The sequence below is a fragment of the Triplophysa rosa genome, linkage group LG3 (assembly GCF_024868665.1).
Source record: "Triplophysa rosa linkage group LG3, Trosa_1v2, whole genome shotgun sequence".
Classification (NCBI taxonomy): Eukaryota; Metazoa; Chordata; class Actinopteri; order Cypriniformes; family Nemacheilidae; genus Triplophysa; species Triplophysa rosa.
The window spans coordinates 5709327-5726035 of NC_079892.1; the positions used below are offsets into that span (position 1 = coordinate 5709327).

At 37.4% G+C, this 16709-nt stretch overlaps 2 protein-coding genes across 2 annotated transcripts; both read right to left on the reverse strand.

Moving 5' to 3' along the window:
* Positions 1-967: 967 nt before the first annotated feature.
* On the reverse strand, positions 968-1775 carry LOC130552224 (C-C motif chemokine 13-like). The gene is made up of 3 exons (XM_057330427.1): positions 1531-1775; positions 1235-1358; positions 968-1146 (listed from the first exon to the last, which is right to left on the reverse strand). Exons 1-3 carry the CDS (start codon positions 1592-1594, stop codon positions 1023-1025), a joined length of 312 nt encoding a protein of 103 aa, XP_057186410.1. The 5' UTR covers positions 1595-1775; the 3' UTR covers positions 968-1022.
* An 11795-nt stretch (positions 1776-13570) lies between these two features.
* ccl35.1 (chemokine (C-C motif) ligand 35, duplicate 1) lies at positions 13571-15469 on the reverse strand. The gene is made up of 3 exons (XM_057330023.1): positions 15222-15469; positions 14951-15065; positions 13571-14131 (listed from the first exon to the last, which is right to left on the reverse strand). Exons 1-3 carry the CDS (start codon positions 15289-15291, stop codon positions 14020-14022), a joined length of 297 nt encoding a protein of 98 aa, XP_057186006.1. The 5' UTR covers positions 15292-15469; the 3' UTR covers positions 13571-14019.
* Between the last annotated feature and the right edge of the window lie 1240 nt (positions 15470-16709).

A 16709-nucleotide genomic window follows, 5' to 3' on the forward strand; every position in this document is an offset into this window, starting at 1 on the left:
TCATTGTCTGTATGTTTATTCTTACCTAAAAGTCATCTAGTAATATATTTTCAGTTTGGTAACAATGTTCTAAGTCCATTTTCATTATTTTACACAAAAACCTTAAGGAAAATGGAATTTAATCTGAATAGACACTGTTGGCTGGAAAGTTTGTGACAGCAACATAGTATAAACTTATGTGGAGAGAGAAGAAAACGTGTCATGGAATGATGTCAGAAGGTTTCAAAACCTATAGTCGCTCGAATCAAATTCAAGACTCTACTCCTGGCCTACAAGACCACCACTGATTTGGCACCCCCTTATCTTCACTCGCTAATGCAGACTTATATACCCGCCAGATCCCTACGCTCTGCAAACGAACGACGTCTTGTGGTGCCATCCCAAAAAGGTAAAAAACCTCTCTCACGTACCTTCTTGGGATCGGTTCTATATTTATGGAATGATCTGCCGATCTATCTCTTTTCTACTCTTTCAAAAAAACACACAAAAAATACTTAGCTCTGTATACTGTGGTAGGCTATATGAGACCAGTTTTCTTTTATTGCACTTATGCTTTTTGTTGTCCTTATGTTGTTCCAATTGCTTCCATTCTTTCCCTCATCTGTTAGTCGCTTTGGATAAAAGCGTCTGCTAAATGACTAAATGTAAAACCATGTGCAATGTTTCTTGTGTATATTGGTGTTGCATCAATCCCATATTTAGGATTTGAATAACTGCCTCAGCATATTCAAACGTACACGTTTTTTGAAGCAGTGAATGTGTTGTACAGTATAAGCAATCTTTGGAAAAGAGACACAAGCCTTGCTTGCATTCACATTTACACGTGAAATTTAAGAGGGAAACTTCACAACACACGGACATATTTATGTTATATACATTTTAATGAAAAGAGTTTATACAAATCATAAATATTTTGTAAAAAAATACATGGTTATCATACCATATAAACATGAGAACATGGTATGAGTGAAGCATATGTACAATGTTAAATTTACACATCAAACAGAGATGAACAGATTCTTTTAGACTGTGGTGGTTTGAGTCTTTGGTGTAGCTGTAGTTGTTCTGTTGTCCACTTTAGCCATATGGCGGCTCACCCAGGTGGTTTCTGGGTCTACACAGATCTTCCTTTTATCAGTCTGAAACCTGAAGAGATAAACATAAATAACGTCTTATTGAAAAACTCTTTCACATTAACTTTAAAGTTGAAATGAAAAAATGACAGAACACTTACACAATGGCACGCTTGGCGCAGTTATCGCTGGTCCAATAGTACAACTTCACACGCTTCAAAGGAATCAGTACATTATTGAACTTGAAACAGCACTCTGAATTTACCATCTCAGAAGCAATTGGAGCTGAAATATCAGAATTTGTAAAATATCACAATCTGCTACGAGTTTTCAAGACAATGTTTATGTAAAATGTTTTAGTAATTGCATACTGTTTTACACTTCCAAAAATACAACAGCAACCATTCAGTCCTTCAAAATTGCTGAAAAAAATGCAATGCGTGAAAAGAGGTCTCACCACTTGTAGTCAGCTGCAGACAGCAGAAGATCACCAGAAACAGCAGCATCATCAGATGTCTCATTCTTCCAGATGATGTGTTCACAGTGACGAAATGAAGATCTCAAAGCTGGAGAAGAGATGTGTGCAGAATATCATCTGAACATCTTCTTATATACACAGCAGGAGACATGTTCCTTTAACAGATATTCATGTAAATCCATTTCTGAGTATCAACACACAGAAGTGGTGCATGACGTTCTTTTAAGCTCGTCCTTTTTCACTTTCTGTTTTATTCTGCTTAGTGTTGCAAGAACGGGACCAGTCCATTGAAAACGTTTTTCAGGAAAACTTGAACGAATCTTCAGGTTTTTTTCAGGTTAGTCTTAACGGCTGTTCACATTATAACGATAACTATAAAAATAATGTTTTAAAAATCGTTCTTATTTCAGGAGAACAGTGAAAGTGACCTATTTGTCAGATATGGTGATCCATACCCGAAAGGTGACCGCTGCATTTAACCCATCCACTGAGTAGTTGTGAACTGCAAGTCATGAACACACATACACCCGGAGCAGCGCCTGGGGAGCAAGTGGTCGTTACCCGCCGGCACTGAGAATCAACTTTAAAATGGGCACATAAATTGACAATCCGTATTCCTCATAAATTGGCATATAAAATATAATAATAAGAGATGCTCCGAGATATCGCCAGACAGTTTTCACACATCGGCTATAGGCAGATAGTTTAAAAACAGCCAATGATTAGGCCGACATATCCTGTCAATCAAAAGAGGACATGAAAATGCAATGAATTTGTGCTCTGTATATAGAAAATGTTAAGAAACATCACCAGTTTGATGTTCAGTACTAGTTGTATGAATTAATAACATTCAGAAAGTTAAGAAATATGAATTTATTAATTTAATCTTCAAAAACGGCAGATCGCCAGATATCATCACTCTGAATAGTCGAATTGGTTTCGGTGGAGAAATTAAGTATCGGTGCATCTCTAATAAGAATTATTTTATGTTTTTGTTGGGTATTATTGCTTTTGGTTTGTGTATTTTAACTCGCAGAAATCCTACAAATTTAGTTGTCTCTCAAAAACCTGTGGCCTTTTTTGTCAAATCCATAATGCATGTTGATTTCATCCATCCCAAATAGATGTAAAATGCAACACTGGGAAAAGCAATATTATTTATAAAATACAGGTTTTTTTTATAATTGGCTTTGCATATTCTAATAAATAAAAGTCCTAAAAAATAAATAAAACAGCTGACAGAGGTCCTAACCGATATCTTCAACATCTCACTTAGCCACGCAGTCGTCCCCACGTGTCTCAAATCCACAACCATCATACCGGTAGCAAAGAAATCACTTGTGTCCTGTATGAATGATTAACGTCCCATAGCTGACCCCAATCATGATGAGGTGCTTTGAGAGGCTAGTCATGCACAACATCAAAGCCATGCAGCCTCCCCAACACTCGACCCGCTCCAGTTTGCATAACAATTCCCTCTATAATTGGATCCTGGATTTTCTAACCGGAAGACCTCAGTCAGAACGTGTTGGCCACAACACCTCAAGCACTACCACACTGAGCACAGTTGCCCCACAAGGCTGTGTGCTCAGCCCGCTGCTCTTCACACATTATGGCATGGCACAAACAACCTGTCCCTCAATATGGAGAAGACAAAGAGGTTATAATGGACTTCAGGAGAAACTCAACTGAACACCCCCCACTGACTATCGACAGCACAACTGTGGAAAAAGTCAGCAGCACTAAATTCCTGGGGGTGCACATCACAAAGGAGTGCTGAGCAGTTGCATCACTGTCTGGTATGGGAACTGTAGTTCAGCAGACCGCAAGACCCTCCAGAGGTCAGTGAACACAGCTGAAGAGATCATCGGTGCCCCTCTCTCCTCCATCCTGGACATTTTCCTCACACAATTCTCCAGCAAAGCCAACAGTATCATGAAGGACCCCACCCACCGTCTCTTCCAGCTCCTGCCATCAGGAAGACGGTACCGGAGCATCAGAGCCCACTCCGCCAGAATGCTTAACAGCTTTCCCCCAGGCTGTGAGAGCCCTGAACTCAATTCAACCTTCCCCCCTGTGAAACCCCATACAAATCTCTCAGTAAATAAGGAGGATAGTTTGTGTATAGGTTTATTCTTGTTTTACTCCACTGTTGTATGTCCGTATTTATGTAGCACGGTGGTCCGCTCCCCACATGAAGCGGAATGACAATAAAGCTGGACTTGACTCGACTCTCCACTTGACTTATCAGGTCAGGTGTATAGATTTTCTTCCAACAGGTTTTCAAGTTAGTCCATTTCTGAGTATTAAAGTAATGCAGAATTATTTTTTAGCTCTTCCTTTTCCTCTTCCGTTTCTGTGCGGTCTGCTGCCACTTCCCCCCATGTGAGAATACTTACTGAATTACTGAAAACGTGCTTCAGGAAAACATGCTGCTTCCTTATTTGTCAGGTCTGGTTCAGCAGTAAATGAAGCTCGGTTAAACATTTCACAATGGAAAATATTCAGAAAAAAGCTGCTTCAAATGCCCTATACTCTTATCGGAAAAATCTGCACAAGAAAATGTATATTTTGCTACCACAGATTATAGGCACTGAGCCTTATTATTATTTAAAATATATACGACACAGTATAACATTAATCTGTTAAATTAAGCAATATTTTAAAACGAGGAAGCTACATTGATGCACCTATAGTGATGTAGCTTAGAAGTCTTTAAAATAATAAAATATTTTTTATTATGAAAAATGTCTGCAAGGGTGTTTCTTGTTTATATCATCTCCTAACAAAAACACACAAAACTATATTGAACACAAAAAATAGTTAAATTGGTTTTATTTGATTTGTGTACATCATATAAAGTTAGAAATGATTAAATTACAAATTGTAAAATTAAATGAAAAATAACAAATTTTCTGTTGGAACAGTTTCTGTGGAAAAATATTAAAGGAATATTTTTTCTCAACTGTGGTGCTTCTATAGTAGCGGACATTCTCTTTTTTGGCTTAACAAGCCGTTCACCCCAGTAGCGTAGCCACGAGGGGGCCTGAGGGGACCTAGGCTCCCTCATTTACATGTACGGCCCCCTTAGATTTTTGATTGCTTAAAATAAAAAAACAAGGAATTGTTGATTTGTTACGCTGGTTGATCGACCAATCAGTGCTCCCCGCTGTTTTCAAAGTTATTGGTTTAATTATGTCACGTGTTGTGTGGGTAGCATCTTGACTTCTGCGCCAAGAGTTTAATTTGTACGCTGCAATGGCGGGTGCGCACAATATTCTGTTTCTTTTTTTGATAAATTACGAAAAGATGAGCAAGAAGAAAATCAGTAGACTGCTAAAGATAACGGTTACACTGCATTTAACTTCTTGTAGACTTTTCTCAACAGAAACCTTCCTCACCCTCGAACACTCCGCCTTGTCATGTAAAAGGTAAGACAATGGTTTGACTGGTAGCCGCCGAGCTACTTAATCCTGGTCTTCACGACTCTCCTCTGCATATTTTGTATGCGTCTCTTACCGCTTCAGAGGTTTGTTCAATTTGCCCGTAAAAGCCCTGCGAAGTGGACATAAAGGGCATTGAAGTGCACTAAACGTAACTACTAACGTTACGCAAATCTCATGATTGCGGTTAAAGGTGGGGTGTCCGATTTCTCTTAGCCGTTGTTGATGTACAAATCACCAAAACAAACACATCCCTACCCCCATCTTTCGCTTTCGTCAGTGCTCGGCTCGGCTAATGTCCGTCCTGTGCACCTTACTGCTGATTGACTACAAGGTTGTTTTGATACTAGGCCCGACTCAGTTGTCTAAAGCGTAATTCGGAAATCGGTTACCCCGCCTTTAAATTACCCTTCAAACTTCCGTAGTAAGTTTTGTCCGTGTATGAAGACGCTGCAAATTCGTGTTCTGAAATTAAAGGGAAGTACGTGTTTTTCTGTGTTTTTGGTGTGTTATAAATTGACCGTGCATGTATTAGACACGTAAAATTGCTAAATTAAAGTGTCGGAACAAAAGATGAATTCTATCTAAAAGCGAGTGCGAACCCAGACCTGCCTGAAACGCCTCGTGTAACCACACCCCGGCGAATCTACGTAACTTCGTAACATGATTTGACTTAAGACCGCCCAAATCTAAATGCAAGTGAGGTGGGCGTAATTGTAAATCTCATTGTATCGTCGCCAGCGCGGAGACGATGTGTGTTTCTTTGCGAAAAGAAAGAGTCTTTGTTTGCCTTGCCAAAAGATGAGACGACTAAAACGGAATGGTTACATTTTATTTATAACACTGTTCCAGAGAAGTACAATCAGATTGTTCAAGTTTGAGCAGCGCATTTCACCGACGAATGCTTCACAAACCTGGGAGAGATCAAGACCGGCTATGCACGAAAGCTTTTGTTAAAAAGTGGGTCAATTCCAACCATAAAAACTTCGCAAGGAAAGTCTGGCGCTTCAGATTCGCAGCCTGTAAGTATATTTTCATTGTAAAATACTTTGTTACGGACTAACGCGAGTATTTACGCACTATTTACACGTGGTATGGAGCAGGTGTACATTTCTTTCGTACCAACTAACATTTTGAAAAAACGAACATTTTCATGAATACGAAAATTTACGTCAAAACGACTTTACGAACGATTTACACATAAATCGTTCTGTTTCATGAATGAGGCCCACTGGCTTTATATAGTGAGAGGCAAACCTTATTCGTAAAACAAAAAGTATCATTGGTTATCACACAAAATTGTTTTACTCAAAACTTTCTCTTCCTTTTTTAAAAGGGGAAAAGCAAGTGTATTTGTTGTATATTGTACTTGGCTCACATATTTTTATGAGAATAGTTTATTAGGTTGACCTCACACAGCAGAACTGAGTATCCCTGCTCTTAAAAAGCCCCTTGTCACTTCTGGTTTATAACTGTAGCTAGAAGTGCAGTGAGTGATACCGAATTACATCCTGTATTCAAGCAAAGAAACCAAAATAATCCAGCTGCATTCTCAGAATACAAGCATGCAAATGAAACAAAGAGGCTAGCTGTTTTCTCTTAAGAGACGGTGTAAAAAAAAGTGTGATCTGCATGGAAACATTGATGTCAGGGGTGTGCAGAGCATTGTAACTGTCACGAAATGGGTTAATGTGGTTTGAATGAGTCAATAACCGAACTGCTTGTGAAGGCAACCTTTTAAAACTCTCAAATACATAATTTACAACCATATTTTGCAGTGTACATGCATGACCTCTTAATGTTATAGAATAGAGTACGGATGAGATGACGTATTTTTGTATGCATAAACCGGAAGCGAGTTAGCATTTTAGCACTACCAGTTCCTTCGCCCCAAAGTCAATGGGTTTTCGGTTAAATGCTTAAAGGCAGTCATGGCCTAATGGTTAGAGAGTCGGCCTCGTGACCAGAAGGTTGCTGGTTTAATTCTCAGGGCCGGCTGGTAACGACTGAGGTGCCTTTGAGCAAGGCACCTTACCCCTACTTGCTCCCCGGGTGCTGCAGTGATAGCTGCCCACTGCTCTGGGTGTACGTGTGTTCACTACTCACTGGATGGGTTAAATGCAGAGGTCACATTTTGGGTATGTGTCACCATACCTGACAAATAGGTCACTTTCACTTAAAACAAGGTCTGTGGTTAACAAAATTTCTACATTTTTTAAGTTTTATTTTATGACAAAACACACGTTATAACCCGCTCATGATTTTTTAAAGCTTTATCGTGTCGTAAAAACAACGGTTGCAAGCAAGTAGTTGCATAAAGCTACTTCATGCTTTGGCGGGGAGTTAAATGTCGTCACGCATAAAAATCTAACAAATAATGCAACATAGATACAAATTTCTTTCAATGCGGATGAAGATTCATTTACGAAGTAATTACTTACCAGGGAACATGTTTTAATAAAGTTTGAAAAAGTTGTCACAGGCGTGGTGGTGGTGACGTTTATATCGAGCGACCGTATTGTATGTTCATAGCCTCACGTTAGCTTTTCAAAAATAGCAAACATGGTGTTAATTTGTAAATATTATCTTGATACACAAAACGTGCAAGTATCATAAACTTTTGTTAATCACAAAGCTTATTTTTTGCGAGCTTCCAAAAGTATATGGAAAAATGCATAGGCTTTTGGTTGAGGGGGCCAATTGGCTAACAAAAATGTGTAATTTCTGCATCACTATATTTAGACAGAAATACCTTGCTGTTCTCTGGAAATGGACACAACAAGGATATCATTTTAGTTGACCTATTAAAATCAAAAGATAACGGTTATATTAATTACAAACATATTTTTAATTGGAATAGCGATGGAGCAGCCTCTGAAGTTTTCCGAAAGGAATAGTTTCTTTCAACTGTGGTAGATGTTCTGGGGTCTATGCCTGCAATAGTAGATGTTGGGAGGTGTTTCTTTGCAGTAGTAGGTGCTCCAATGTCTTTCTTTGCAGTAGGTGTTCCAATGTCTTTCTTTGCAGTAGGTGTTCCAATGTCTTTCTTTGCAGTACTAGATGTTCTGAGGTCTATCCTAGCAATATAATCACTTACCCAGGTGAATTTTGGGTCTGCACAGATCTCCCTTTTTTCAGTCTGAAACCTGACAAACATAACAATGATTCTGGGAAAGGTTTCAACAGATCTAGACTTATTCAGTTAAACTCTGCAAATTAGAACACTCACACAATGGCACGTTTGAAGCATTCTCTGCTGGTCCAGTAGTATGACTTCACTCGTTTCAAAGGAATCGGTGTGTTGTTGAAGTTAAAACAGCACTTGGAATTGGCCCATTTAGAGGCAGCTATAGTTGAAATGTTAAGATTTGTAAAATCTGTACCATGATCTGCTTATAGTTTTCGAAGTACGTTTAGTGTTTTTAAAAAGAGCAAACTGGAATGCTACCAAAATACAAATGCTTTGGGAAAAAGATTTGTCGTAATACAGGAAAAGACATCTCACCCCTTGTAGTCAGCGGCAGAGAGCCGAAGATCACCAGAAACAACAAAGCCATAAGACGTCTCATTCTTTCAGATAATGTGTTAACAGTGAAGACGTTATGTTGAGCTTGAATATATCAGAGCTGGATAAGAGATGGTGTGTGCAGAATATCATCTGATCACCTTCATGTATACAAAGAATGTGACAATAAGAAAAAAAAGGTGTGATCTGTTGGTGATGGCAGAGGTGTGCAGAGCATTGGGGCCAGAAATAGGTTAGCGTGGTCTGAATGGCTGATTTTAACACCACTGTAGTACTGAATATTAAAATACATAGAAATATATGAATTATAAAATTCCATTTTTTTGCAATCTCAAAAACCAGCACATCAGAATATAATCTGAGCACTTTGTAGAAGAGATGAAACAACAGGAAACCAACAGTTTTCCTGAGGTAAACATTTTTGTGGATTTAATATGCTAAATAATTAGTGAGCTTTAATAAATTGGTTATCTTAAATAATACATAGGAATGTAACAATATCAAAATCTCACTGTACGATAATACCCCGGTAAAGTCCACGGTCCGGTATTTATTGCAATATTTAAAATGACAAATGATGACTTGGAGCATCCTCTTTTCTTTATCCTCTTATCATAACTGTTGCTTAGAGGTATGAGTTATAGTATGAGATGGGTCAAATGACCTAAAAATCCCTTTAAAAAAAATAAAGATGGACCTTGACAAACATCTATTATTTTTTCTAACTTTCTTTATGTTAGGCCCAGAAGACCTATCGTTTCATACAGTCATGTGACCACGACAATATTGAGACAATGTTGCTATTGTTACATCCCTAATAATACAGTATACATGTATACACACATTCAACATTATTCAAATAAGCATTGTGCTCTACCACACATGCATCAATAATGTAAACATTTTTGTTAATAAAATACTTTTACCATCAGTCAGCTGCACCAAACAGATCAGCAATCATTCACAAATGTGCGCTGCCTGACCCTTTTATATAGTTAAGTGGAGGTTCTTAAACCTATTCAAGGTCAATCATTTCTAAGTATTATTATAACAAAATAGTTTTGCTTAATACTTTTTAAATATGTTTTCTTTACTATTATTCTATTTTACTACTATTCTATGTCTTTTTCTGAAAAGACGCAATTTTCGTCATCAGGAGGGACCGCGGTTGTCCGCACATCCCGTACTCATACAGCACATTCCCAAGACAGATGTTGACAGCCGAGTCCACAGTATGACATTCTGCGCATGTGTCGAGCTCGTCCATTCATGCTTATCCGCAGTTGAGTATGATTTGGAAGCTGCGCGACGCGTGTGTGCGCGAGACGGATGTAGAAAGTGAACGCAAATAGTGAATCGTAATGCGCTCACGTTGTGTGTGTGTAAAGTTGTCAATGACGACCTGAACTATGCGCGTCCGCAATGGCAGCGGGAAACATCAGTGCCGCGTGACCCGCGTAGTTGACTTATCACGCACACACACGCACGCACACACACACACCTACACACACAGCCTACACTGCTGGGCTCACGATCTACTCGTCTTTCCACATGAAATAACAACCAGAAGAAATTCCAAATTTGCAGGTCGTACATGTGCGAGTACTTGTGAAAAAAATCATGCTGTCTTGAAAACTGGTCACAAAATGTGTTCTGGTCGCAGTCTGGATCACTGATATCATTGTTTTTAATGTTTTGGCAGATGGCCATCTAGCAAACTGATATACCACAACCCCCGCCTCGCCCCGCCCCCCGATGTCATCGTCCATCGCGATGTTTCACTGTAGGCATCGTCCGATGTCAATTTGGTAGACATCGCCCAACCCTAAGTCACATTTGTGGCAAAGTATACTTTGAACTTTTCAGAACAAACTTATTTACTTGATTGATGTTTTTTTGTCGGCAAACTGAGAGCAAATTTATTTTTCTTTCTTCCTTCCTTTCTTTTATTTGTTCGTTTCTTTTTAACTATCTGTGAAGAGTTTGATTAGTAGACCAATTCTGTGTCATTCTACCTTTTCACCCTCTCTTGATTTTATTATCCAAAAATCAATATCTAATTGACTGTAGCATATTAAAATGACATAATCCCTGCCTTGGACAAAAACATTTTTATATCTAGTGTTCCTTAGAGGTTCTATCATATTTCCTAATGAGAATTTAAAAAAAAAAACGTTTAACCACTAGAGTGCAGTAGAGGTTTGCACAAGACTTCAAGTAGAAAGGGACTGTAGTGCTGTAACTTCTGTTCTTAGCACAGGTAGCAATCGACTAATGCAATTATTTTTCACATAGTATTTTGGTACTGCATGTTAATAACAAAATATAAATGTTGCTACAACGTTGAAAGCACACACAACTGAGTTGACAGATGTATGCTGCAATCCGTAACTTTTACCACTCTATCGCCATCTTGTGTGTAAAATAACATATTTGCGAAGTTATTTTCTGTATGGGTTGTGCTTCGGCACTGCTATTCTGCGCGGATATCATCTGGTTACCTGTGTTGCCAGATTGTGCGGGTTGCCGCCCAATTGGGCTTCTTTTGAACGGGTTACACCGGAGAAAAATGCATTGGGCGGGTGGACAAAATTTGGGCTGCTTATGAAATTAAAAACCCGCCCAAGCTGCTTGCCTTTTCTTTGCTTTTGATTAGTCAAGTTATTTCAAAACGTTCGAAAGTAATGTGTAGTCCAAACACATTATTCCTTAACACAGCCCTTATTGGTTCAGTTTAACCAAACAGGTCTGGGATAGTGAGACCTCACCTGTCAATCAATCTACAGATGAGATCATGTGATGGCTCGTGAGTGACGGGGTTTTGGTGCGATAAAGGACCAGATTTTGTATATTGAAGCGATCGCAATGCCAAAGTTGCCCAAATATATGTTGCATGATAGGGAGAGTAACTCAAATCTCACAACGTGGATTACACAAGTGGTGACAGACGACTTGAATACTTTGTAAATATAACTATAACTGAATTCACAGCAGTTGAGTGATTTAATAAAAATCAAACTGAATATGGGATTCTGCTAATGTTACTTCTGTTCATCATACCCGTCCTTGAAAGCTGCTGCACTTGCTAAATTTTGCATTATATGTTCTGCAATATATACTTCACGAAAGACGTACTGTAGTTCTGTCAGATGTTAAGGCAACTCTCAAAGGTGAGCACATTATTGTTGCTGCTGTTCTTTTTTTGTTCTGTTGTATGTATGTATCAATGAATTGCAAATTTTTGGCTGCCGTGGTGTGTGAATGAAGTTCATGAACGAGTGGAAAATGCCTACTCAGCTTTCTGAATCGATTAATTGAAGTGGCCACTTTTTGCACAAAATGTGTTTTTTGAGGGTTAAAGTCATTGGTTAATTTCTTGATTGTCGCTGAAGTGGTTTCTGGACATATTAGTCATATTTTCTAACTCTTTTTAATGCTATGTTTGATCCGTTTGACCTGTTTTTCTGGTTTAATTGCATTTTTTCATCTTGTCATAGTTCGTTGTAAGGAGATAAAATGGTCATTATCATCGTTGATTGACATCGCAATACATTTCTGTCACACATTATTTTGGCAGTTAAAATTTGGGCTGGTTTTTGTTGGAGTGGGCGGGTTTTATTGAGCCTTTGGGCTGGAAATTGTCCACCCAATCTGGCAACACTGCTGGTTACAGTATGAGTTTATCATTAAGTCCTACGTTAACATAAATTGAAAAATATGTCATCTGGCCTATAATACCTGTCCCTTTTGTTATGACAAACTGAAAACAAATATTTTAAAATGTATCATGTTACTTAAGTTTTAGCATCATACTTCATTCCCTTTAGATCTCAAGAGTTGTGGCCTCCTCTCCCCGCCGATATTTAATCTCGTTTTAGCACAGGCAGGCTCTGTCGCTTTGCCTTTTTGACTGCAGGCTCTTCTAATTTTGAAGTCTATTGGATTCGACAACAGGTTTTGTATGTAGAGCAAAGAATTATTAAATTAATTTGTTGGCATTCCCCATATGTTTGCTGTTTCTTTCCTAATTAAATGCCGCCGTGTGGATGACAGATGTTATACTACTAACAGCTGTTGTAAATTGTAACTCAAAAACAAGTTGCAAACACTTCTCCGATCTCAGCACACAATTTACAAACGCAATAAAGTAGCCGGGTCCTCTTCGTTCTGTTTACGGTGTGACGTAACACGTAGAGATGAACGACGTCTACGCTTACCGTTGCGCACCGGGGTACGGTAAGACATTTTGAACACAGATTTTTATGTACTTGCTTAATATTTTATGTTTTTTTCCCCTTTTAACCAAAAAAGTTAAAAATAGTGCTTTATTTTAATTTTAATCTCCGCAGATCAGCAGAAAGCGTTTTAGAAGCAGCGTGTGTTCCACTTCTGCAGAAATTGCTTCTCATCTCAGGGGATGTGAAGGCTTAGCCTGTATTGAAAGGAACAGTTTGTTTGTTCTAAATCTGACCTCTCGATCCTCTCAGTCCCAAGAAAATTTATATCACATAAAAACATTTCGGGCTTCTTTTTCTCATGACGTTCAGATTCATTGTGATAGTGTTTTATTTGCTTACATATTCCGTAGATTGTCATGTACAGTGTGGTTTAAATACTGTAGCGTAGCCACAAGAGTGTCTGGGAAACCTTTTTATGTCTAGACCCTCATATGTCTCTGTGCTTATATATGTAGGCCTACCCTAGTATACAGGCTATATACATTTTAGTTCCCCCCTAATTTTTAAGGTGGGACCCCCAAAAAGAAATGCCACTGACATCTAAAGGTGACAACGTCTGAGATCATGTCGATATTTGTTTGCAAGTAGAAAAGAGAACTGAACTTGGTTTATATTTCAGCCGGCCTTCTCAATTTCAGCAAAGGAATATTCATTAACACATATCCACAAACCATAAATGTGGTTAAAAAATGTCTGTGCGTCACCACACATAAGGTCAAAAAGTTTTTCCAAACATTCCAGCTAGTACAAATATAAAGACCCAGACAGTGAATAAATGAACCAAACCAACTGTTTTTTTATTTTATTTTAAACTAGTTTTTATTGTGGTTAAGTTTGTAGCACAAAAAGAAAACATCCGTTACATAATACACAAAATATGGCAAACTTTATATTGCCATGTTCTTTAATGACACAACATGGAAAAAGATAATAGAAGAAATTTATAGATCATCTTTTCTATAATCGTTTTTTTTATTTGCACTAGCTCAGTTTATATAAAACTGAAATACAGTATCTTTCAGCACTACACTCTTCAGAAATACATTAGTTAGACACATGACAGTTAAGTCAAAAGGTAAATAATTCAAACAACAGAAAAACAGTTTTTCTAAGGTACCATTTTTGGTGGTTTGTTGAACCCATAGCTTTAATATGCTGAATAATTAGTGACAATACATTTGTCGGCGAGTGCAAACATTACATTACACTTGTTCTTGTGCTTCCAAACAGTGATGCCGTTGAAAGATGCAGGTCACCGTGCTTACAAGGTCCCCTGGCCCCCTAAGCCCCTTGCGTCAAGGACCTTCATGCGATCCTGTACCCATGGGTCTGTGGGTTTGGCACACACCAGACGTCCCTTTATAGTCTTAAACCTGTAAAAAGCAAATCAATTCCATCAAACAAATGTAAACTCGTCTATGGATCAAATGTGTATGAGTGTGAATAGGGCTGTCACGATTATTGAATAATCGTCTCATCGCGATGGATTCAGATCATCGCAATTATTGCACATCTCTATAGAAGACACTAGGGGGAGCTGTAGTGGATCTGCATATTGCATATTTTAGTGTATATATTGTAACTAAAGCATGGTAATACTTGTAAAATGTACCACCACAACACCATCACTTAAAAAAACTAAAGCATATACCATACAAATAACCTGCAGTACAATTTAATATTATTTCAGTGTGAAAACCAGTCTACCAAAATCTCATTAACATAGAAGTAAACATGTATTGTAGTCTCGCAAGTGAGAAAAAAACAGACTAGAAGCTTTTCTATGACTGATAGCATTTTAATGGTGGCTTCAATTCACTCCTGATCAATTTACTTCATTTACAAGTATTTGGCGGTTGTATTATTGACAGGTAAAAGCCTAAACCTTAAGTATGATGACCCAATTTTTTCTTATGTATTTCCAAGAGAAAGAACATAGTCTTTATATTCAGAACAATATGATAGTTTCAAAGCTGAATAAAAAATGTATGAGAATTAAAAGTCAAAGCTCTAAAACAGACAATTAATCATCATAATCGCAATCATTTATTAGACAATTAATCGTCAGCCAAATTTCATAATCATGACAGCCCTAAGTGTGAATGAACTTGATGAAATTGGTAAACCCTCATCTTATGCTAACATTACAGAGACAAAGATATATTGTATTTAAAGATATATTGCACACTTACATCACAGCTTCTTTTGGGCACTGCTGGCTTGTCATGCTGTAGGCGCTCAGTTGTTTGATTGGCAGTGCACGGTCCGAAAAAGTGAAACAGCATTTCGTTGGTCCCATACGCATACCTGGAATGCCGAGACAAAAACAATACGTCAAGACTTTGTTAGTTATGGTCGTGAGTAGGAGATAAATCTTAGTGTGTAGGTCATTTGTTTACATATTTCCTTGTAGCAATTTTACTTTATCACAAAATATAAATCTTTGTTTCTCCTCCATCTTACCTTCACTGAGTGTAATAGCGCCCAGAAGCACCACCATTGCGGAGAAAACGACAAGGCGAGAAGCAGTCATTCTGGTCGTTCTGTTGTACTGGATGAAGTCTGTTGGATAAGGTGAAACACTCAAGTTTAACTTGCTACTGTGTCGTTCAATGACAAGGCTCCTTGTCTTTATACAGAGTTTTCTGTGTGGGGGGAACCCTCAAGTGATGGGGAATTCTGGTTTGAATTCTCCCACTCATAATATAAAAATCCACAGTATCTGTTGTTGTCTCATGTGTGCTTTTGACCTTCACAAGATTTGTTTAGTAACAGAACGCTGTTGTGTTCGGGACTGTCTGAATTGCAAAGCTTTCGGTTCCTCTTTCGCTACCGCACCATGGAAAGTCATTTTATGTCGTATGTCACTGTACTTGACTGTGTAAAGGAATAGTTCATGTATTATTTATTTGCCCTCCGAATGTCATTTCAAACATATTTCTTTCTGTGTGACACCACATGATTTTTTTTATTTCATTTCTTTGTATAAAACGACAGTTCATTGTGACAACCATAACATAAGTGTGGAGCTTGATAAATACTGTAATAACAGCTGTGCATTATTTTTGTTTTGTGCGCCACAAACAGAAAATAAATACAATTTGGGATTTTTTTTGTGGATAATTTTACTTTTTTTACATTATTAAAGATGTAAAGATTTAATTTTAAAATGTAGGATGTTTCATAGAATATTTATATTTTATAAATTTAGATGTTTACAATATAAGTATGTTTTATTTAAATTCAAGTCATATAAATAATCAATCATTAATAATCATACTAAGAATATTTTACATTCAAAAGAACTATGAATTGTTTCATCATTTAATTAATTGTATTATAAATTATTAATCATAAATTATTAATATGATTTAAATTTCATGAATGATATGAATGTATTAAAATATCTTTATCTTAGAAAATGTAATTTAAAGTCTCCTTAAATATCATTGCTATTCTTTATTATGGTTGACAAATAAAATACCTAAAATCCCACAAATTGTTAAATGTCATTGTTGAATTTGATATAAATAATTTTAAATAGGAAATGGCATCACGTTTAAATGTGGCCCCCCAGATGCTTCACATCCTCATTCAAAAAATCACTCTTAACGCATGACAAATGACGTCAGCCACGTTTGTCGAGTGAACTATTGAATTATTTATAGACACAGAGTTTCACCAGCGACTAAAACGTTTCCTTTTCAGCTAGAAAAAACAATCAAAGATATTTCATAAACACCATTGATTAAAGAAACTCATTCTGACATTTGAATTAAACCAAAAATCCTAAAGAGTTGATAAGATTGATAAAATTTAGATGAGTTTGAATGCCATTTTCATGCACGTTCAAGTGTGTCATGCTTTAGTAACCTTGTGTATTTATTTCAAGATATATGTTTAAAAGCCACGTAAGCAAAATACTCAATATACTATTAAATATATACTGTA

Excerpts from the sequence above, each read along its gene's own strand:
- LOC130552224 (XM_057330427.1), bottom strand. The coding sequence starts at position 1,594 with ATGAGACATCTGATGATGCTGCTGTTTCTGGTGATCTTCTGCTGTCTG. Across the intron at positions 1,359-1,530 it reads TCTGCAGCTGACTACAAGTG|CTCCAATTGCTTCTGAGATG; the intron begins GTGAGACCTCTT and ends CTGATATTTCAG. Across the intron at positions 1,147-1,234 it reads TGCGCCAAGCGTGCCATTGT|GTTTCAGACTGATAAAAGGA; the intron begins GTAAGTGTTCTG and ends TTATCTCTTCAG.
- ccl35.1 (XM_057330023.1), bottom strand. The coding sequence starts at position 15,291 with ATGACTGCTTCTCGCCTTGTCGTTTTCTCCGCAATGGTGGTGCTTCTG. Across the intron at positions 15,066-15,221 it reads CGCTATTACACTCAGTGAAG|GTATGCGTATGGGACCAACG; the intron begins GTAAGATGGAGG and ends TCGGCATTCCAG. Across the intron at positions 14,132-14,950 it reads TGCCCAAAAGAAGCTGTGAT|GTTTAAGACTATAAAGGGAC; the intron begins GTAAGTGTGCAA and ends TGCTTTTTACAG.